At 49.5% G+C, this 23119-nt stretch overlaps 1 protein-coding gene and 1 long non-coding RNA gene across 2 annotated transcripts in view; one reads left to right on the top strand and one right to left on the bottom strand.

The window, feature by feature from the left end:
- The window catches only part of GLB1L2 (galactosidase beta 1 like 2), a 31020-nt gene extending 8831 nt beyond the window's left edge, over positions 1 to 22189 (bottom strand). Inside the window, exons 1-15 of the mRNA XM_019546897.1 lie at positions 22107 to 22189; positions 20004 to 20063; positions 18015 to 18212; positions 17452 to 17520; positions 16982 to 17077; positions 15297 to 15405; positions 15048 to 15140; positions 11924 to 12005; positions 9486 to 9550; positions 5194 to 5278; positions 3149 to 3286; positions 2536 to 2616; positions 2062 to 2168; positions 1153 to 1299; positions 676 to 747 (exon numbers count right to left, since the gene is read on the bottom strand). Coding sequence (XP_019402442.1) covers positions 676 to 747; positions 1153 to 1299; positions 2062 to 2168; positions 2536 to 2616; positions 3149 to 3286; positions 5194 to 5278; positions 9486 to 9550; positions 11924 to 12005; positions 15048 to 15140; positions 15297 to 15405; positions 16982 to 17077; positions 17452 to 17520; positions 18015 to 18212; positions 20004 to 20063; positions 22107 to 22189 — 1485 coding nt within the window. The remainder of the gene's footprint in view (positions 1 to 675; positions 748 to 1152; positions 1300 to 2061; positions 2169 to 2535; positions 2617 to 3148; positions 3287 to 5193; positions 5279 to 9485; positions 9551 to 11923; positions 12006 to 15047; positions 15141 to 15296; positions 15406 to 16981; positions 17078 to 17451; positions 17521 to 18014; positions 18213 to 20003; positions 20064 to 22106) is intronic.
- LOC109318026 lies at positions 12013 to 15039 on the top strand. The gene is made up of 3 exons (XR_002103167.1): positions 12013 to 12268; positions 12375 to 12487; positions 14123 to 15039. It is a non-coding gene; the product is annotated as an uncharacterized LOC109318026 (long non-coding RNA).
- Positions 22190 to 23119: the final 930 nt, after the last annotated feature.

Genomic DNA, 23119 nt, shown 5'->3' with positions numbered 1-23119 from the left:
TTTTCCAGGCTAAAAAGCCCCATGGCTCTCAGCCTGTCATCGTAAGATCTGTTTTCCTGACCTCTGATCATGCGCGTGGCTCTCCTCTGGATTCTCTCAAGCTTCTCCACATCCTTTTTGAATTGTGGAGCCCAAAACTGGACGCAGTACTCCAGCTGCGGCCTCACCAAGGACAGCCTATGCAGGCTGCTGACCTGCCCACACCACCAAACTGCTTGGCCCACGTGTGCATGCAGAGCTGGAGTGCATTGTGACCTAAAAGCAATAAAGAGACTAAGGCACAGCTTATGTCCTAAAAGTCTGCAGCCTCTGTGCTCTGTCGGCCCAGGCGAGGGCTTCATGGATGTTTGCAGCTTGTGGGTGTGGCTGGAAGGGGTTAAGCTCAGTGCTCTGCTCAGAACTGGACCTGCAGGGGAATGTGCCAAACTGGATGGTTTGAAAACCAACTCCATCTCTGAAGAACAACTTGGCACCAGAAAGCCTTTCTGTTCCGACCAGGAAGTCACTTGGTTTCATACATGGCTGCTCTTTGCATCAGAGATGCTGCATCACTAGTTTGAGTGGAGCTGGCAGCAGACCTGCTCTATGGATCTAGGTCACTTTAGAGACTGCTAGGTAGGAACTGTGATTCTGTTATCCTCCCGCATCCTTTCTGAGTGCTCTTAGACCAGTTACCTGTCCTTCAGGGATGGTCAGCTCCACTGTGTTGTAATCAAGATACCCAATAAACAAAGTGTTAACAAACACCTGCAGGAGAGAGAAAAACAAGGAGAATGCAGTTGCATTAGAGAGGGAATTAAACATAACCGAGGAAGGAGTGCCGTCTGGTTGCAGTGTCCAAGTCACAGTTCCAGCTCTGCACCTCAACTCAGTCTGATGCTGAGAAAGATCAATGCAGTTCTAAAAAGCAGAGTCATTCCCTGCTGTTCCCTTCTGCAGCAGAGGGGATCACATGGGACATGTCTGAGATGGACTCTACCAACTTTTAACATCAGACTGCAACCCTGAGCTGGAGTTTTACAGAGGAGAGGGGCTGGATCTTGGCACGAATAGTGCAAAGGAATTGCTGGCCACCCTGGTGTGAGGTCCCACCCATTCGCACCCAGCTACCCAAGCCAAACCATTTGTCCTTCTGGGCTAAGCGCTTTTCACCTGGGCTCGGTCTCGGATGTGGTCCCCCGAGTTCAGCTGCCCTCCGCCAGAGATGACAGTCTCGTAGAGCACATACCCATAGGACTGCCCATTACCATCATTCACTTGCAGGTTCTCCATGTTCACCGGGAACTCTGATCTAACAGGCTGCAAAGAAGGAGCAAGCTGTGACAAGGCGGGGGGATCCATTCCAACAGAACAGGCCACATATGGCAGTCTCATCCAGACAAGTGGCTCCAACGTCCCTCAAACCAACATTAACTCTGTAAAATGACTCAGCTAAATTACTGGGACATGGACTGGAGTCCTTTCTGCCCAGTCTGACCCACACAGACCTAAGGGTACAGCAGCATCCTGACAGACTCGAATAAAACACTGAGGTGGAAAGAGCCTCCACTAAGTTCCAGATACTGTTCCTACTGGATGAATGTCTAAGTCTTCACCTGGGATACACCTTCAGCGATGGCTGCTCCACAACTTCCCTTGGCCTAACGCTCTAAGGAATTGTCCAGGCTGCAGTCTAAACCTGTTCTTGTTCTATTCTTGCAGAATACAGCGCAACCTCATTACAGCAACTCCAGCAGCCGGAACCAATTTTTTCCAGCATGAGGAGGAACAAATCAACTGCCCTGACTGTAGTGAGCACCCTCTTTTAATGAGCTTCAACAAACCCACCAAGTGTGATGTAGCACTTTATATTTTAGCATCCTCAAATTACATTCTAGACCAAAGCACCTCCTCCCCCGACTCTTAGGCAGCGTGCTGGTGCACTGCAGGAGTGGATGAAGCCAGCCAAGAGATGCCTGCTTTTCAGTGCTTCTAGGAAATGCCTTAGGATCCTTCTGAAGGAGATTATTGCACATGCAGCATGTTTCATGCATGTTCTTGGGCTCCAAGTGTAGCACCTACCTCTGGGATAGACGGCAGTGCCTCCCACAGAGAGATACACTGAAACAGCATGACTGTGCCATAGGATGCCTTGTTTGCAACCAGTGGAGGGAGGGGCAGAGGCTGCCCTAGGAAGCAAAAAGACCAAGGTGAGTGTTACCATAATTCTGCCAGAAAGTTACTGCCAATAACAAAATTCGATTTGTGGCCTCCTTGATTCCATCTCTGGAAATAGCTTTGATCAGTCTCCCCAGGGGATCAAACAGAATGGATCTGCCTCAAAGAGAGTCAGTGCAAAGTTGGGGGCTGGCAAATTTGTTTACCTATCAGAAGCCACCCCCCTGGCTCCAGAAAAAACACCATACAAGCAGGGTCTGTGCAACACATGTAGCATCCCTCCAGACGTGCGCTACGTTTGCTGATGCAACACATTTCTCAACACAGAGAAGCTGTTACATACAGGGGCAGAGGTGCAACTCTGTGGTTTACAATTACCTATGACGGTGCTGAAGAGTTGACGGAGCTTGAAGTACTTAGAAGTGTAGTCTCCAGCCTCTGCGAGCACTGCATCATAGTCTGCAAAGCAAAAGCACACCCGTCATAGAGCAGCAGCAGCTTTGGGGAACCACTTGTGTGCACGGACCACGCCACATGCAGCATAAGGTATGGACCTTTGTGAGGCTCAGGCCCTGTCTATGTTATGGACACTGGCTTCCATACAGCCAAACTACCAGGAAGCTCCTCAATGCAAAAAGTGCCCAAACATCCCCCTTGACTGAAGAGATGGCAGCTTGAAAGTAATGGGATTCTGATGAGAGAAGTAAAATAAGACCAAGGATAATGGCTTTGACAGAGGACATTCCCATCCAATGCAAATAGTAAAAGGATTTCTAAATACTGGAATTGGACTGGAAATCTGGAGTGGGGAAGGAGCCTGAAAGCAGGCTCTTTTCTCTTTCAAGTTCAGATGAGGGAGCTGTGGCCAAGGTCTGCTGCAGAGACGGCAAAGTCCTCAGAGAAACGGATAGGCATAGTGCCTTTCGGTCCACTTCTCTGTGCTGCAGCCTCTCCAAGTGGTGTGCCCGTGGGACAGGAAATGGGAACTCACCGTAGCTGGTGATGTCAGGCTTGTACTCCTCAAAATGCACTGCACCATTCATGAAGCCAAAGTTGGTGCCCCCATGGAACATGTACAGGTTGATAGATGCTCCCGTTTTGAGGATGTTTCCTATAGTAATCACCATTTCTGCGAAGAAAGGACAGTTGCAACAAGGGTCACAGCCTAGGCAGAGAGTGTAATGCAACACACCAAAATGCCAACAGTCCCAGCACTTCAAAGAGCTTTTCACCCCTCCATCCCCCTCAAGACAGGCTTCATGAGCTAAATCTGAGTCCTCCATTGAGATGCTCTGCAGGAATAATTCACTTACACGCACATGTGCCCCATCTTAGGACAGATCCTGCATTCCCAACTCAGGCAACACTTTCATTGACTTCTGTGGAAGTTCTGCTTCAGCAAGGACTGCAGGATTGGGCCCCTCAATCCAATGTGCTGATGACAGCTACAAAGACTATTGAATGGGAATGAGACAAGTGCCAAGACACTGTTACTGCAAGGAATCTGAGCATGATGTAGGAAATTCAAAAAAGTCTTTTGTAGATTCCTTCCAATACTTTTGTATCTTGCTAATGAGTATAAGAACTATGATGGAGCGCGATCTTTTCAGGAACATTAAGTCTACTTGAGTTTTATGTCCACTGCACCACCCACAAAAGGCAAGATCACCCATTCTGAAGGAGGACATTTTGCTTACTATACGCATGTTACAATGGCCACTAACAAACACATTCATGTCACTTTTTACAATCACTTTAGAGCCATGGAGAGGGGCCCTTAGAAAGGCCAGATTTGCCCAAGACAAGGTGGAAGTAGCTTAAGGCACTAGCTTGGGAGTCAGGAACTATGGATTTTATTCTAGGCTCTGCCAAACTCCTTGCAACACCCAGATCAGTCACCAAGTCCACATCTGTAAAATGGACATCACACTTGTCTACCTTACCCAGCTAGTGGAGGAATGCATTAACAATGAGGTGCTTGGCTCCTTTGGTAATGGGAGCAACTTAAGCACCCATATGCTCAGAATGAGGCCGTGACCCCCATTCATTCTGAAACAAGCTGTTGTGTTAAGTCTCCAGTAACACTATCAGCATGGCAGAATTCTCTGCAGATGCCTGTTTTTGCTAGTCCAGTGTCTGAATAGCCCTTGGCTCTCAAAATGCTCCTAGGTCAGCCCCCGTGGCCTTCTATTTCAGCAAGCACCATCAGGCCTGACCAGCACTAACTGCATGACTCCCCATCTCAGTGTTAATGAACTCATATTATAGATGGGGGAAAAAAATTAAGGGGCTTCTACTGCTTTGCCTCATGAGAAAAGTGAATGTAGAACCCAGGAGTCCAGTCTAAGCCTCTGTCTGTGACTGTTCTTCTCATCTTCCTATCTTTAACTCCAATGACATGGAAACCCCTTTACAACAGATGTATTTAAAATAATGTGATGCTAACATATTGAGTGCTGGGGTCAGACGATCAACATATCGTCTGACCCCAGTGCTCTTTCCTGCCCAGGCCAGGGGGTTGGATTCAATGACATCCTTAGGTCCCTTCCGAGCCTAACACCTATGAATCTATGAATGTGGTGCCAATTCACAACAGTTTCCAATAGCCAAAATATTATATCCACACTCTCCAGAGCTTTGGCTCTTTGGGCCTCTACAGCTTAGGCCATTTAGGGCACGTGTAAAGTTTTTCTTCCAAGTCCATACAGAGTCTAGTAATAGGGCCCTGACCCAACCAAGGCCCTTCAGCAACTTCAGAAGTTGACTTTGACTCTCTGCACTAGCCTCTGGGTACGCTGCCTCCTAGAGAAGTAGAAACAGGACAGCTATTTGTAAAATGACCTGCTCAAAAATCATCGACAAGGATAAAAACGCCACGTCACAGCAGTGTGGCACATCCATTAAAAAGACTGGAAAAACTGCACACAGCCACGCTCGCTGCTGGACAGGAAACTTGGAAAGAGTAACTGGGCCATCCTGCTGACGGCTGTTTATATAGCAGTAAACCCTAAACAAGTAATAATATATGGTGCTCACCATCTGCATCAAAGATATTATGAGGGCCTCCCCAGCTATCAAACCAGCCAGTCCAAAACTCCATCACCATCTTTGGCTTATTTTTCTGTTATAAAAACAAAAGACAGAATTAAATGGAGACAGGACAATGCTGCACTTATCCCTGCATCCCGGAGACATTGCCCAAGTGCTGTTTGGGGGCAAGGCTTACAGGAGGGTTACCGGCCAAGCCCACGGAGCCAATTAGCCACAGAGCCCTAGAGAAGCAGGGCACAGGGTGCCTGCATGCAGCAGTGTCTGGGGAAGATAGGCAAAGCCTTGTGTAATCATGCAGCCCGAGGGGAACACACCAAGCCACGAGAACAACCAGGTGACAAGAAACAGGTCCACATCCCATGGCTTTGAAGAGCTGAAGCAAACCTATTGTTCCGGTTTAGTTTCTGCTAGAAATCCACATTTATAAACGTCTACTTATCAGCCACACCACTGCCATTTAAGAGTTTGCAGGTGTGCTGCAGCCCATGCTTGCCAAGGTGGGAACAGCAGACTTTAACGGCTTAATGCCTTTTTAATGCTGCATATGGTGTTGGCAGGAAAGCATTAGCTTTTGCAGGAATTAGGTCTTCATTAAAAAGGCTCTGCACACAGAGCAACTGCTTCCATTTGTCAGTGCCTGCCAGCTCCTCTACCTCCCGTGGAATTCCACTCGGCCCTGTCACGCCAGACGGAGCAGCGCGGGAGCCGACTTGCTGGCACTTCCCGTTCACGGGTTTTGTTCCTAGTCAAGGCAATTTCACTCGGTGTTTGATCAGGGCTTTATCTGATGCCATATGAAATGGAGAAGAGAAGTGACTAAAGAAAACCATATTCCATTAGGAGAATACTGCAGCAGTTAGAACGTTAGAGACGCCTGCAGTCAATTCAGACCAGCTTTGGATAATCTACAGCATCAATCCGTCTCCAGTAGGCCAGCCGATGAGAGAGTTTAATCACTCTATGGAACCTTAGCCCGCAATAGGGACAACCGACTTGTAGCTCAGACTCCATCAGAATATGCAACATCAACCCCTGTCCCCTGTAATTAATTAGTGTCATGGAGGAAGGGCTGAGCTGCACCACGCAGTCAGCTCTGGCTGTCAGGCTGGTGGAAAGATGCTATTTCTCACTTCTTTGCAGAGCTCCCAGGAGCTGTGGGACACCAGCTCAGTCTGGTACAAGCAGTCACAGCAGAGCCTCTCAAGCCCGTTTGTCAGCAAAATGTGGATCTGACAGTTAAGAGCTCAAAAGACCCTATGGGACTTGGTTTGCAAACCTCCTCAGACTCGTGTTTGACGTGGGCAAAAGCAGTGATTCAGAGAGGGAGGAAGAGGAGGGAAGAGCAAGAGCAGGGAACCAAAAGAGCCCGTTCTTGTTCAGAAATCTGAACCCGCTTGCGTTCTGCAGCCATGGCATCTCCTACCCCACGTGTTTTCCGAGGGATGAGTCTGGGGTGCTTGGGTGATGCAGTTAGATACTTTGCAGGCTGGCTTGTGCGGGTGATGGAGCAGGGTGCCCTGGGACAGCAGGACACAGGAGACGCTGTCATGAAACCACCGTGGAGGTGCATTTGCACTCACGCTATCTCGAGGTGAAGCTTTACCCTGATCCATTTTCCACAGCAGGACTCTCAAGCCGGCTTTTGAACCAATCAGTGCAGCCTCAGAAAGGCAAGGCTGCCCCAGTCCCGAATCATTTCTAACAAGGAGGGAATGAACCTCATGACACAATCCCATAAATGCGTGTTGTCTATCTCCCCTCTCTAGAAATCACAAACAGATCACAGGTGAGCACACAGTGGGTACAATCCTCAGAGAGGCTAAACTCAGATTTGGCTTGGGTTAATCCTAATGCAGCCCACAAGCATGATGCACCTGTATGCTGGTGCAGTACCTGCCCAGGGGGCCTGGGGTTAGAGCAGAGATGCAAGTGCTGAAGGTCAGGGCTCAGGTGCCTTTGCAGAGCGACGTGGTGCTTGGACTTGGAGCAGAAGGAAAGGGAGAGCTACAGATGAGAAGTGGGGGGCAGCTGGGATTGGAGGGGAAGAGGTGGCAAGTTGGCAAACCCCAGGTAGGAGAGACGACAGCAGGCAGCTGCACTTCTTGCAGGACCCACCTAGCTCAAAGGCCCAGCTGCATCCAGGCTACAAGCCCAGCCCCTTTCAAATGCCTTTTGAAGGCATCCACTATGGGGAGCCCAAGTTTCAAATGTAACCGGCTAAATCAGGGGTGTGATCCTCAAACCAGCACTCGGGATCTTGAGAGACCTGGGCCAAAGGGCCTAGTGGAGCCCTCGAGCATGGCACCATGCACCCAAACTGCCCACAAAGGCTGCTCCGAACTGCAGGGCTAAGTGTTGTCCTCGAGGTGCTGAAGGCCTCCCTTGCGGTGCAGCGGCCACGTGCAGGAGCTGCAACGGCACCCTGTCCGCAGGGCAGGACCCACGCTGCATGCTCAGCAGCCACGCAGTCCGGGCCTGGCCATACCACTTGCACATGGCCTTTGCTTCAACCTTGATCTCAGCAGTGCAGTGACTTTGCCTGAACCAGGAGCCTTGACAAACAGATGGCACCTTAGCTGTGCTGCCCAACCTCGCCTGCTTTTGAGAAACACTCTACAAAGAGAGGAATCAGTATGCAGGGGATTTAACTGTCAATTCCCCTTAATCCGACCGATATTTAGAGCGAGTCCAAAGCACCTTCCCACCACCACCCCATTTCATGGGCATTCATGTGGGCATAAGATTTTTCTGGCTTTCCAAGATAACCAGCTACAATTATTAACTTTTACAGGATGGCAAAAAAGGTATTAAAAGCCAAGAACACAACAATGTCCAGGCTCCCGAGGGTCAGACAGATCTGCAGATCCTCTCTAAAGGACATCCACAAGCACCAGGCTACTTCTGCCTACAGCTCTTGTCCCGTAAGAGTGGAGGCCAACTGCAGGCCAACACCAACGCTGAAAAGCATGGGACTGACAGAGCCTTAAAAGCAGCGAAGTCCAACTCTTTGCTGCCCCTTGGAAATTATTCTGGCCTCTTCCCAGGGAGCCAGACCTCCATACATAACCAGGAGACACCCCATGTGGAGAGTTGCCCCAGGACCCAGAAATGAGATGGAAAAAACCCCCGTTTCCTTCAACCTTCACTGAAATCAGCAGGCTACAGCTGAGAAAGGCACACTTGCCAGGAAAGCTGCTGCGGAGTCCTGCTGTCTCCTGCCAAAACCTGTTCTTTTTAATTGTTTAATCAATTGCTCGATATTAGAAAAATAATTACTAGACGTTCAAATCTGTTAAGCACTAAAAAGGAGAGACAAACGCAGACTTCAGACTACAAATTCAACTCGGGCAAGGAGAAGGATTTAATTGCCCAGTACGGGTGACCCGGTGACAAAGGAAATCTACCAAACGCTTCAGCATCCTTCTCTTCTAGTAGTCAGTCCTGCTGGCCACTTCCTTGAGAGGTAACAATGTCCCCTGTTCAGTCACCTCAAAATCAAATACAGAGATCTGGAGCTGCATTTTAAAACAGCTCATAATGCTATACAGCACAAGCCAAATTTTCCATTTTCCTACAAACCTAAAAGGTTAGCTGCACTCCCTCAGAGAGCAAGGGCTACAGCTCTGCTCTTGACGAGTCTGGGCTTTCTGTCATGAGGGACATCACATTTCTGTTGGACTGAAACTAAGCTCTTAGACCTTAGAGGTTCTCATCTGTACATATCCTTGATTTTATGATGATCCTTTGAGCAAAAAATAAGCCCAAAGCGCGGACTCATCCCCAGCTCAGGCACTGTCCAGCATTTTACCCAGAGCAGGGAACCCTAAACCAGAACCCACAGATCCAAAGACCCCAGTTCAGGGCATTCAACATCCAGATCCTGATTTGCAGCTTTTTAACCCATCTGTACATTCTACAAAATGAAGGCCTTGGTTGTAAAAATTGAACGCTTCAGCTCTAGTGGGACATTTGCTACTGCTTGCTTTCCTGAAGGGAGACCCAGACTGCAAACACTAGCCAAGCTCCTTACCCACAGTGAGAAGTAGGGATTGGGGTGCAGCACTATTAAGCACTCCTTCAACCTTTGCTAAAAATCTATGGGAGGCTTTTCACTGATTCCAATGAGATTTGGCTCAGAGGGAGCGCGAGCGAGCCTGGGACACGAGTCACAAAAGCAGAAGTAACAGTGCTTGGATACCACAGCTATAATAACGAAAACAGGGTGAGGCACTGGCGGTAATAACAAGAACAGGTAAGACAAGTGTTAGGCATCTTACCTGTAGCGTGTCCAAGTAGGTCAGGAGGTCCCGCTCAAGTTTCTGGAAGTTAACAGTGGCCAGAGCTGTTGAGAAAAGAGACAGCCATGCATTAGCTAAGGCAGATGATGAATCCTTTCACCCAGTACAACCCTCCCTCCCCATATATCACAACGAGGCATCAGGCTAGCAGAAATGCAGCAGGAGCTTTGCCATCTACAGAAACACCACGAGAACTTCCTGCATCACCCGGGTGCCCCTTAGAAAGCTCCCAGCCAAGTCCTGCCTGTAGCTTAAAATGTCCAGAGATACAAGAAATGCAAGGGCAGCAGCCCACCTCATATTACAAGACTTCATTAGCATTTGTTAAACACCTTGAGATCTTCAGGTGAAAGGTCCCACAGAAAGGAAGGCATTATTAAAGTTGAATCTGGGTGTTGTACTGAACTCCTAGGCTTCAGCTTCAGGATTCTCTGTCCCTGGCAGTGGCTAACAGCTTGTCATGCCTGTGGGGGCGGGTGAGCAAGAGCAGGCTGAGTCTCCCAATTAAAATCTGCCTCACCAGAGAGTCAGACCAGCCTCATCTGTGACACTGGTGGAAAAAACTCAGCAGCTGATCCATGCACTGTGGACACTTGGGCAAAAGTGCCGTCTGGTTCAGGACTTGGGTAAGGACCTGTCTCTGGATCATTACACACTGCTGTCCTATAACTCGCTATTAACACCACAGCCCTTTGGGTGTTGCAGGAGTGCTTCTTCCCTTCTCCCATCTTTCTGGCATTGTGCAGATGCTGCAGTGGCAGAGCTTTGAAATTTTAGGAGCAGCCGCATGTGAATTTTTAAACCAGAACCTTATTATCCTTCAAAAATGTGCGAAACTGTTGGCATCAGCTCCAGCCCTGGTTCTGTCAAGCACAATGCTTCAAACAGAATATTTACAGAAGCAGGAGCTGCCATTTCACCACCCTCCCCTGATTTTAGCTAACTTCTCTAACTAGTGTGCAAACCCTGAGAACACAGCGCAGGCGAGCAAGGCAGAAGAGCCAAACGACGTGGGAACACGATGCAAGTGACAACACGGTGGGTGAGGTGCCCAATCCTAGGCTCAGTACAAGTCAAGAAATGACAATAAAAATTAAGCCCAAAGCCCTGACTCATCCCCAGCTCAGGCACTGTCCAGCAATCTCCCCACATACACACACACACACTGGCCCCACCGGCACGCCTCACTGCTGGCGGGGAAGGATCTGAAGTCTGGAGGTTGTGGCTAGCTCGGTCATTAGGTGAGCTGTCAGGACTGCCAACAACAGTTGCCAATGAGTCCGAACTGTGACAGTTGTTTCTATGGGAGGAGGACACAAGTCCACAAGGGACTGGCCAGGAGGCGCCACCTAAGTTTGCCCGGCCTCGGGATTAAGAAACCTATGCAGTCCTTGCACCTCCTCCCTTAGCTGAGTCAGGTGGATGATGAAGCTATGCAAATGGCTCTTCTGGCTGCAGTGCCATCCCTGGACAGCTGCTGGGAGAGGCTGCTGTGTCCACGGGCACGGAGGACATGCATGCACCCAAACATCTCCCTCACACCCCGAGTTGCTTCCACTGCATACAAGACCCCACTCCAGCTGCAAAGCGAGGGGCTAGGACAGACCCTGAATTGCTGTTCCACATGGTGACATTGTCCTCTGCAGGAAACCAATCTGGCTATCACTGGCATTAGAGGAAATCCACACGTATCTCAGAAGAGGTCACCAGTGACCAAAGGAACCTGCAAGACCGTTGCCTGATTTTTCTCTCTGGCCTCATGACGGGAATCTCTCCTTTCCTCTCCCCCTACCTATTCCGACAGTGGCTTCTGTCACCTTCTCTTTTGCGTTTTCGCAGCCACCTTACTGCCGCTGCATCACTTTGAGCTCTAGTTATTCCACACATCTGATTACTTGACATGTTGACTCTAATGAGCAGATTGTTATGACATCTAAGAGGCAAACTGGTATCAAAGAGCTCTCATCATGCAGCCGGCTGGAAAAGGCAACTCCAAATAAGAGAGCTCCAAGGCATAAACATTTCTGCAAGAAGGAGCTGGGGCAAAGGGGGAATTTCCACCCCCACCCCTTCCAAATGAGCTCTCCACCAAAGGGAGAGTGACCCTGTGTAGGCGACGCTGCAAACTGCTGCAGCACAAAGAGGAAACCTGGAACAGGCCATGCTGACCTGCACTGGGGAAGGGCCTGGTCCTCTGTATCATTACATAAAAATCTAAGAAGAGAGGTCTTATTTTGTATGATCTCCAGGCAGTTTTCTCTGGATCAGAACTCAAAGCCAGATGGGGTAGAAAACCAGCTCTGTACAACATGTCCACGATCCCAGAGAGTATTTCTCACTCAGATGGGCAATCTCACCAAAGTCACACTAGAAACATCTCCATCTTTCTCACCATAAAGCACAGAAATGCCACCTACCTCCTTCCACAATGCCAGAGGAAAGCCCATCCTTGTTGTCAGATGTCATTAACAGTTCCACGATTCCTCGGTTTATCATGGCCTAAATCAAAAGGAAAGTTACTGTGCTGGGACCCAATTTTAATGTTTCACCCAGACACTGGGGAGTTCAAGTTTATTAGTGATCTTCTGTGGGGGAAGATAGGAGGAAGGATTGGGGACTGATTTCTCCCTCTACTGCTTCTAGATTATTTCACCTAACTGCTAAATGGTATCCCGCTGAAGTCATTGGCAAAATCCCCGTTTCAGTGGCAGCTGGTACTTCCCCTTTGCAGTGCTGTTACATGTTACTACTGGACACAAACGGTGAGTGTAGACACCAATTCTTAAACGCCTTCTATGAACACTACCTTTATTTTCATTCCCTTTATTTGACTAGACTGACTCTCTGCACTGTCCTCCTGAATTCCAGGGTGACATTTCCTTTGTGGGATTTCAAATACCTTGGGTAATCCTGCTGCTTCTGTCTCCAGAAGAAGAGGAGGAACGGTTCACCTTCTTTATGCAAAACCCAGAGGACAAAAGGTAAGTCAGCAGGATGGCCAGCTAATGGACTCTGCTCTCATTCATCTCCCAGAAAGGTCAGAGACCACTTTGCCAAGGGATTTCTTGAACAATCCACTCTGTGTGGAGACTTTTTCCCAGACTACTGCTGTGCCCATTGCCAAATCATGCACGGTTTGTCCCAGTGCCCAGTCTTGCAGTGACCCCATTAACTTTAATGGGCTTTGGATCCAGCTCTTAACATCCCTCTACATCAGTTTGATGATTGGTAAAATGGTGAAACACGTACAGCGGTCCACACAGGAATTACCTGAGAGGATTAATTAGCACCTGTGAAGCACCTTTACAAACATTTACATATGGGACATGTATCACAATGAAAGACAATGGTAGAGCAGTGATACACTTGAAAACATGAAGACACACAACTGAAGGGTATGCTGGTCTGGCTACAGCTGCTTTGTGTTCCTGCCCATACGTTACTATGCTGCATTCACTATTACTTTCATCCCTTAATACCACATTTTGCACCAAGGCAAAATCCAGTTAACATGCGACTAAATTTCAGAGCTGAACATTACTGAAGTATTCTCAGAGCGCTGTGTTAATGAAAGGAGGCTACTTTGGGGGTTTTTTTAAACTTGGATGCAAGAAAAATAAGCATGTTGTTACATACTGAAATGCATTCAGTAAATCCAGAGCTCAACAGTAAAACCAGAAATAGAAACAAACAGTTTAAGGCAGGCACAGGTGTGTGTACTCAGATAATCACGCTGGCAGGGCTATTGAAATGTGTGCTCATGTGCCTTGGAGAGGACAGTTGCCAGTAGTACAGGCTTTATGGTCAAGAGAAGGAGAGGGAAAAGCAAAAGTACCTAGGAGAATGGGATGAGGATGGGGCCATCAGTAATTTGCTTGATTTACCTTTATTCCCAGAAAAGTGCAACATGTTAAAAACTGTTGCAGTCACACAGATGGACAAAAGGAAGTGCAGTAACCAGCCCATCACCCTCTAAGTGCAGAGGCTATGCCAGAAACAGATGCTAGGAGTCCTATCCCTGGGTCCATCTGCACAAACACTAAACCATACTCCATTGCAAATCCAGGAGCAGAACTCAGGGATCCTGGTTTCCCAGTTTCTCTGTTCTGTGCACCAGACCAAGCAGACTCAGCATATCGCACACAACACTAAAGCACCAGGAAACAGCCCTGGAGCTTGCCTGGACTGTGTAACATATTTTGATACACAAGTAAAATATGACCAATTCTTTCATCACTGTGGTAAGGCAAACAGGTGCCAGGGCTCATAAACTGTCTGGGATGATCCAGAATACGCTGTAACAATGCTACCTCGAAACTGGGGAGGTGCAGTTCTCACACAGACCTTTTTACTTGAGTGCTGTATGATATGGGATGAGGGTGTGAGGAAGCAGACAGATTTTTAAGGCATCTCTGACCTCTATTCTGGCCACTTGTTAGACTAAACATTTCAGGTTCAACCCTCCAAACAGGTGAAGCCCGAGTTAGCCTGGGAGACAAAAACACTCTAAGAGGATCAGGAATCTCACCATGTGACTTCTTTGGTTGAAATCCTCAAGCTACTGGTGAGAAGCAAATAAGCTAAGCCTCAGCTAACCCAGTTCTCTCTTCAGCTAGGGCTGAGATACCTCCCAGTTTAAAGGAGTTGCTACTGCACTGACAGAACAGCAGGAGACGCAGCGAGTTCATGGTACAAATCTGGACTTGGAAACAGTATTGTCCGGGGAAAAAAGGGCTTTGGGACCACAGACCATGCCATTTGCTTGGAACCACAGGGGTGCAAGATGTCAGTCTTCATCTTAGCCTTAGACAGGTGCAACAAAAGCACGTGACAGCGGCCTTGTCCCCCACACAGACAATGCTGGGCCATAACTCTTCCTGCAGGCAGCAGAAAGATGTTATGCCCTCAAGAAAAACAAACCTCTGAGCTTTAAGGCAGCTCCAGTTAACTGCCTGGGTACTACGTCAGCAACAGGTGAGCAAGTCAGCACAAATCATATCTGATCCAGTGGGAGAACAGGGCCTCTTTGGGCACTTGCCAGCTCTTACTGCTCAGCTCACAAGTGAGGGCTGGGTTGCTTGTTCTCTCTGACAAGGATGAGGAAGGCATTAGGGAAATGAGCCTGCCTGCCCAGTGCCAAGCTCCAGATTACAGAGTCTGTCTGGTTCACATTACCCTCCCTCCTAGGGAGGCATTCAATCTGCCACATCTGAGTACCACCAATTAGCTGTTTCTGTTCTAGATAAACAGCTGGGGGACAGCCATGCCCCAGGCCAGCTGGATATACCGGGGATACTCTCTCCTTCCATTCCCCACCTTGCCTTTGGAAGTTCTCAGAATACAGTTTCGTATCAATACAGAAAGTAGAGCTTTCTCTCCCCTCCTTCCCCAGCTGCAGCATCTAGCTGGATAGGATACTGATCCTGCTTTGGTCTCAGCAGAGGTTTGTGGAACAGTGAGGAGGAGGAGCAGAGAAGCAGGAAGGCAGAGAGCAGATTGGGGGGGTACCAGCACAGGGAAAAGCAAAAGCACCAAAGTTACCATTTTAATGTAGGTTAGGTAGTGATGGTCTTTGGCGTAGGAGCCATATTCATTCTCCACCTGCAGCGCAATGATGGGCCCCCCCTTCTTATACTGTAGGGAGAGAAGGGAGAAGCTGGTCACTAGGCTTTGCAGTATCTCACACAAGTGAGACCAGGTCTGCTGGTGCTGCGAGGCTGCCCTGGTCAGCTCCAATGCAGCCGCAGGCTGATCTTGTCTGCAAAGAGAGGGTGGAGGTATCCTACTTGCCTGATGAGGGACCACCCTGGCCATTAGGTGGTCAAAATAGGCATCCACAGCCTCTGTGAAGCCCTTGTAGGTTGTCCTCAGTTGCATGTTGGGGTCTTGCAGAAGCCAACTAGGAGAGAATAGGAGGCAACTCAAAGTAACCAGCACTACACTCAAGAGAATCAGAAGTGAAGAGCACCTGTTACAGACCTATGTCTAACCCAGCCTGCACACAGCAGCTATTCATGTCTATCTCCAAGCTCCAGCAGGAGGAAATGGAGCAGTCAGATGCAGAGACATCAGCATCTCACTTCACATTAGCTGTAGTGCCACAAAGGCCCAGACTGCAGGTGCAGACAAGAGAATGACTCACCGTGAAGTCTGTTCTACTCTCTCTCTTGGCCTTGCTATCAAATGAAAAACATGCTCAATTTATAAGCCAAGAGAGTCAGGACTCCTGTATTCTACAGGCAGCCATGGGCCAGTCATAACCTTTCTGTGTCTCATTCTCCTGATCTGTGATGTGGGATGCGCCTGCTCACTTTACCAGGTGAAAGAGGCTGCATGACTGCATATATTTGACTGCAATGACTTCAGAGCACTCAATGACAGTCACTCCAGCTACCGTTAGTCCTAGTCAGCATCACAAGCAGCACCAGTGACAGTGCAGGGATGGGACATGAGAGACCGTAAAAGACCCTCACCATCTCACAGCATCAGACTTGCACCAGTGCCTCCTGCTGCCCTTAGGCTGGAACGGAGCATTCTCCGGCACATCATGGCAGAACATTAATGGAAAAAGGATCATGTGCCTGCAGGCCATTGTCCCGGGGCCTCAATCAAACTCCTCTTCTACTAAGAGTGTTCTAGTTGTATTAAATAGGCCGAACACTCCAAACTCCTTTTGTCTGAGGAGAGCGAGCATGAGTTTCAGCAAAAGCAAGACTTAGAGAGACTGGGCCAATATTTGGCCTGAGCCAGCCTTCCACACCCCTCTTCATGGCTAAAGCTCTGGGGAGCGAGGTGAGGAAGGATAAACAAGTGGGACCGTAGCCTGGTAGCTGCTCCACTGGGACCCAGTAACCAGGAAGTGCCTGCAGCACTTACGTGCAGAACATAACTCTCCAGGACTCCTCTCTCAGGGCTGTGCACGCTTTAGGAGGGGCTAGAATAATGTGCTGGGGAAAGCCAGCCAGAGGGAAGTTTGACTTCAGTGTATCTGGAGTACGTGGGTGTGCCTGTGTCACCCGTATCCCTATAGAACTATTAAAATAGGCCTGGGGTGAAGTGAATCCTTACAGCAAGTTGTAAATATTATTATTGGACTGTAAAAACTGGGGACATCAAGGCCCAGGGATGAAGCAAAGGTCAGGCAATAAATCAGTGACAGAACACGGGCCTCGTAACACCACTTCCCCGCTCTCCCCCTTAGACACTTTCAAAAGTGACTGTGCACAGCAAGTCTCCCATCAGGTCTGTTTGTACCACCACAGAAGGACTGACAACTGTGGTGGTACAGGCTAAAGCTTTGGCAAGCATCATTTCTAAGCCTGCAGGAGACCAGGTTATACAGCTGGGGCACCTTTCCTGTTTGCTGCTTTTTTCAGTCCAGAACACTCTCATGGTCTCTCTCCAAAGGTCTGAATTTTTGAGCAACCAGTTCAAAAAAGGAGTCCAAGTCCATCTGCCACAACATGCATGCTTACCTGGGCAGGCCACCAAGGTCCCATTCAGAGCAGATATATGGTCCTGGACGCAGAATCACCCACAGACCAACATCAGCTGCCATGGTTAGGAAAGCCCTAGAGGTCCAGACAGGATTAATTATTATTTTACGAATGAAGCAGCAGGTACCTGTGCATGGTGCATCTGGCAAAGGGGAATAGGGGACCAGCTTAGGAGCATCACTCAGCTAACCATCAATACTCCTACGCTGGACAGTCTCCATTCTCAGGGAGCAAAGGCAGGGAACATAAGGGCCAGTGCTTTAACAAAGGCCATACAAAAAACCACACGAGTTAAATCTCAGGGACAAGAGAGAGGCAGATTCATACCCCAAAGTTATTTGCTCCTCAGTCCCTTTGCTGCCTCTCTCACGTTTCACCCAACCCCTGCACACAAAACCAGGTCAGTGAGAGATCTCAAAGGAAAAGAAACATCTTTTTCACCCACGTACTCCAGATCCAGGTTTCCACTGAAGTCAAACTTCCCTCTGGCTGGCTCATGGAGGTTCCAGGGTACATACCTGAAATGCAAAGGATCAGAGTGGTGAGTCAGGGTAGCCAGGGAAAAAAAACTGCCTGTCTTAGCTTCCCTCTTCCAGCCACAAAGACACAGGCACAGCTACAGTTATGGGCAAAGAGTCTGTGCTGGCACTGCATAAACACTCAGCTGCCCCACTCCGCTTTATACTTCTTGCCCCCCCTTTCCACACCCTATGGCTAGATGCATTTCCAGCTAAATGCCTCTCTGCCAGCCTGCAACATATGAGTTATCCATCTTGGCTTGAGTTCAGAAAGATCAGTACGGAGAGAGGTCAATTAAAGGCTGGCGAGTGAGTGGAAAACGAAGGAAATCAATGCTCCTGCTGACTGAAGGGGCAGGTGAGGACAGGGGCAGGAACTCAGTCCTATGTCTGGGCTCATTGGAATCAGTGGCAAAATCCCCACCCGCTTCCCTGGGAACAGGAGCAGCCTCTTAGCTACGCGACGGGACCCAGCAGGTGAGGCTGGCACTTACGTGGTGAGGGTGTTCAAGCCGCATGCCTTCATCTTGGCGAGGCGGTCTTGCCAGTATTCCTTGGGGACTCGGAAATAGTGCACAGAGCCCCCAAATATGCGGAAGGGCATGCCCTCCAGGAGGAACTCTGAGGTCTCCGCTTGGAGGCCCAGGTTCCGGCCCCACAGCCGTGGGGGGATCAGCTTGCTCCAGTTAAACCTGGAATGGGAGAGAACATCTCAGCACGTGGACCTCAGGGCTCTGCCAGGGGTAATCTGCAAACACTGCTCATTTCAGCCTAGCTGGTGCGACGGATTCAGCCTTTCATCCTGCCAAGACCAGTAATGCACCATGTCATTCACAGCATAAAGTTTCAGATGATTAAACCTACCTGAACCTTACGAACATTCACAAGCACAGGAATAGGGATTTTCCCTGATGCCCCGGGCAAACAGCCCCCTCTCACATGGTGAAGTACCATGTTCCTTTCTCGCATGGTGAAGTACCTTGTTCCACGAGGGTTGATTTTGAGATTTCTACCTAGCAGTGACTGCATTTCAGCAGCACTGTGTGTAGGGGGGCTAGCCACACAAGAAGCCACCACCTAAATGCAGTTAAATAGTAGATTTGGAGATGCGTGGAGCCATCTGAGCATGAGCTCTTCCCCTACACCTCCAGAGCTCTCGCTCCTGCTCCTAACACCAAGCTAGTGCTTGGATATCTCCCACTTAGAGTCCTCCAAGCTCTCTTCATGCCAAAAGTCCTCCCTTTCATTGCTTCCTACTAGTTATAAATCTGCCACTAGCCAATATTTCTTCCCTGGCATTTCCTTAGTGCAGAAATACTACTGAAGTTAACATTTAACCATTACAGATGGCTTCCACTTGGCAAAATGACACAAAATCTAGTTGGTACAGCATGAAAACAGGACACCTTTCTTCTTCAAATGATGATTTTGCAAGGATAGATTCATGGAGAACTGGACTCAGAGCTGTTTTTTCCGCCCCCAGACATGGTCAGCTTAATGACTATCCACATCTACGCACAGGTGGATATCTACACACCAAAAAGCTGCAACTGTCTATCTAAAAGCTGCAACTGTTTATCTGAGATGGTAGATGAGCTGATGCCATGTTCTTCTGCCTTGGACAGGTCAAAAATCAGGAGAATTTTCCCTCATCTTTCTGCACTTGCATCTAGGAGGAGCTTTAATCTCAATACATGGCCCAAGGGAGGGACTTGGACAATAAAGTTGTTCCTTGTTCTAATCCCCCTGTACATCAGCAGGAGCCACCAAATGTGAAGACAGAGAATCACATTCACAAGCACTTGGAATGATCTGCTCAGACAGTCGCACGGAGATCTGATTTCCCTTTGGGCCGTCTCCTACGTGGCTCTCCAGTGGATGAGATCTCAGTCCAGTAGCCCTAAAGTGAGTCCGTACATGTCTCTTACCCACTGATCCAGAAGAAACTTCTTCACCCTCAGTCACTGAAGAGGGAAAATGAAACTGCTAACTACAAAATTCATGTGGGTAGTTGGCCAAGGTCCCTACAAAGCCTTTGAACTCCTTCCCCTTCCAGCAGCAGCCCTGCTGCCTTCTTCCACCCACCCATGTCCTCTAACTTTGAGCGTGTCCCCCCACAAATGGACAATAGTGGCTTGTTCCCATGAAACAACATCACAGGCAGATACAAGAAATAAATTCCATTCTGAAGCCAGCAAAAACGGCCCACACACCCAAAAGAAACGCTACATTCAAAGGGGGTAGCAGCTACGTCTCCGACAGCTTCCTGCACTACAGTTCTACAGCTCTCAGTCGAGTCTTCAACTACAAGATGCTGGCAGAAGGTAAAGGGGATGTTGTACAACATGTGGCTTTGAAGGGACGGCACGGAGGCAGGCTGGAGCGACTAGGTCTCTGGGAACACAAGGTGAGGCCACTACAAGGGAGCTAAATCTAAGACTTCCAACGTGTTGCAAGGGCTGGCCGACAAGTTCAGAGAGTACCTGTGTTGCACAGTATTCTCACAGGCCTCTGAAACAACAGGCAGCAGGCAGGGGTAATACCTGGGAAAGAAAGACTAGATTAGACACCGCTGTCTTCAGTCAATGAACATTCAAGTAGAATCACTGTCAGCTCATTAAAAAAAAAAATAACCCAGTAATAAAGTTGGTCAAGAGAGCAGGGAGCAATCACAGTTCAAAACCACTCAGTTATCCAGAGACCTACACTTTTATCAAGCAAGAACATCGTTACTTAGAAGTAAGAGGAGCACAAAGGTTACGATACTGCCAGCTTAAAAGACAGCCCACGTGCAGGGAAACAGGATGAGAGACAGATCTGCACATGCAGTGAACAGGGTCAGAGTCCAAGAGAGAAATAAGCCACTACTATGTCACCTGCTTGCTAAAGAGTTACAGTAGGAAAATGGCAATTACTAAGAGGATCAAAACTCCTATTCAGCCTTCTGCGTGTCTACCCCACCAGCTGACCGTGCCAGACTGAAATAATTGCCATGCATTGGTGTTCTGGGTTCAGCCACAAGACTAGTGACCTGATTGCCCCAGACAGGGTTTCGCGAGCCCTGACTGTCCTTGGACTTGCACCTGCCTTTTCAAGAGCAGAAGACAGGGTAGATTTGCACCTTATAGACTAACTAAATCTGAGATGTATAGCATAAGCTTTCATCAACAGCGGGCTTGTTCTGATGAAGTAAGCCCTCTACTTACAAAAGTTCACTTTATACAACTCCGATTTAGTCTATACAGTGCAAATCTCCACCTTCTGCCTGATTTCAGGCTAACATGGCAAACTACCTCTTTTCAAGGGTGCCCACTGATATGTGGGGGCACAACTTGAAATCCTTTTGCCCATCTGCACATTCCCATGGCACTGGGCATGCTGCACCACCTAAGCTCCTGCTGAGCACTGCAGATGACACGGAGCTGCCCTCCAACAGTACATTCCCACACCAAAAGCAGGGTAGAAACACCCTGTGCCCTAAATCACCCGTCACCAGAGAAAGTGCAAAGCCTTGCTGGGACAGACAAATTGGAGACAGCGCCTGAGGAAATCTGCTCCTCTCCACGATCGGGCAGGCGTTCTACTTGCTTCTATGCATCCAAGTCAGCAATGCCTCATCCTCTTATTTCTGGAGCTGCCACTCCATGGCTCTTAACCAGCCAGGGCTTTGCTTTGGTTCTTGATGAGAGCAGCCTGGCTTCAAGGTATTCCTGGCTTTCTTATATTGCGACGAAAGCTCTGGCTTCTCCCAGAAAGCTTCCCCTTCCTGCTCCACTTTCCTTTCAGCACTTCCTCTCCACGCTGCCAAAACACACCCTCAGCCAGGCTCCAGCTGTTCCCTCCCATCCCCTTTAGCCAAGAAGTCACTTGTGACTATTGGAGCAGCAGATTCAGTAAAGCTAAGGTGCGAGCGATCAGAGCGTTAGCTCCTCTGCAGTGCACTCGCACTCCAAGGTCAGGGTGAGGCATCTTAGCTTGCTTTCATTATGGACAAGCTATCTCATGTTACTGCAGCACAGTGGGCATGTGGCAGTCCCGATGGAGGAACTCCCAACCCCCTTTTACTATGTGGTAATGTGTTCATAGAGCCACGCCCTGGAAAACTGGTATGAGAAATGTGGGCCTTTCCTGTACTCGGAGATAAGGTGGACAATATGCTGGGGAAGCTGGCAGTGGGAGTAGTTAAATATTAACTCATCAAAACGCAGCTATCCAACCCACCCACCGGAAGTCTGGCTTAATGGCTCTCTTCGCCTCACGTGAGGGCGTAGGGACTCATGGTTCAATGTCCTGTGAAACTGCATTCCCTGCTGCCTGGCAAAGTCAGGGAAGTCAAGATCTGATATTTTTACCCAGGGTAGGGGAGCAGTGGGAAGAAGGAAAAAAAGGAGGAGGAAAAGCAAGTATTGAGGCTACCATCTTAGGATGGCTGCACAGAAGGAGAAACTGAGGGATGTGCCCTGCAGTTCAGCTTTATTGCCCACTTGACTAGATGCATATGGTTGAGTTTTGCAGCAGGGCCCTCTCCCTTCTCCCAGGAGAGGGAAAGGGAACGACTGTAGCTTCAACCCACTGTTCGCCATTACTTGTTGCGGCAAAGATCCCGCCCCACTGAGGCAAGTGCCATCTCCTTCTCTAGGATCTCCCCGATCGTTACTAGCCGCTGCATCGTGCAGCTAGCTACTGTCAAGTGACTTGAGCCCAGGGAGTCACAGCACACCCTGGACGTGATGGACTCAGACACATGCTGCTCCAGAAGGCAGGGATCTCCGTGCTTTCCTCAGGTATTAGTCTATAATCTTGTTCAGAATACATCATGGCAAAAATCCAAGACCGGCTATGGAGCGAGCCTGCTCACGAGGCAAAGGGAAGTCGCAGGTGCTCATCAGCTTTGAAAACCAGATATATTCCTAAACCCGTATCAGGACTTGCAGCATAAAACGCTCCCATCTGAAATATCTACTTGTGGATTAACGACACTCAGGGACTCCAAGCTCCGCTCCCTACACCGAGGAGGACCTCCGGCGCCTCCTGCGCTCGGTGGAAGCAGAGGGACTTCCGCCACTTTCCCTCGCCGGGGCCGCAGCGCAGGTCTCACGGACACACGCGACGCCCGCTCGCGCGGAAGATCCCTTTCCTGCCAGAGACGCCCCGACACGCCGAGGCGAGAACGAAGGCCGCCCAAGAAATCAGGGGTGACCGTTACGCCCCCCTTGGCGCCAACGGAGCTGGACGGAGAGCAGGCGGACGCCACGGGAACGGTGAGGGCCTGGCCCGAGACACCGCGAGCCCCGGGCAGGCTCCGAGAGGGCCGGGGGATTTGCGGGAGGGGGGTGGACGCATGAACCCAGCGACCTGTCCGTCCCGCCGGCCTCCTCCGCTGCGACGTCCGGGGGCAGACGGGGGCGCCACGCGCGGCGCGTGACATCTCGGCGGAGCCTTTCGCGCGCGCGGCCCACGGGGGCCGTCGACAGGCAGCGGGCAGGTGTCTCCACACCTGGCGCTCCCACGTGGGGGGCGCTGGGGAGCGGGCGGCGCAGCCCCTGCCCGCGCAAGGCCGGCCCCGCGGGGGCTCGCGGAGCTGGGCCGCGACCCGCCC

This window comes from Crocodylus porosus, unplaced genomic scaffold (genome assembly GCF_001723895.1).
Source record: "Crocodylus porosus isolate Cpor-Errol unplaced genomic scaffold, CroPor_comp1, whole genome shotgun sequence".
Lineage (NCBI taxonomy): Eukaryota > Metazoa > Chordata > Crocodylia > Crocodylidae > Crocodylus > Crocodylus porosus.
The sequence above is the reverse complement of the archived record's forward strand: the minus strand, read 5'-3'. Positions and strand labels throughout refer to the sequence as shown.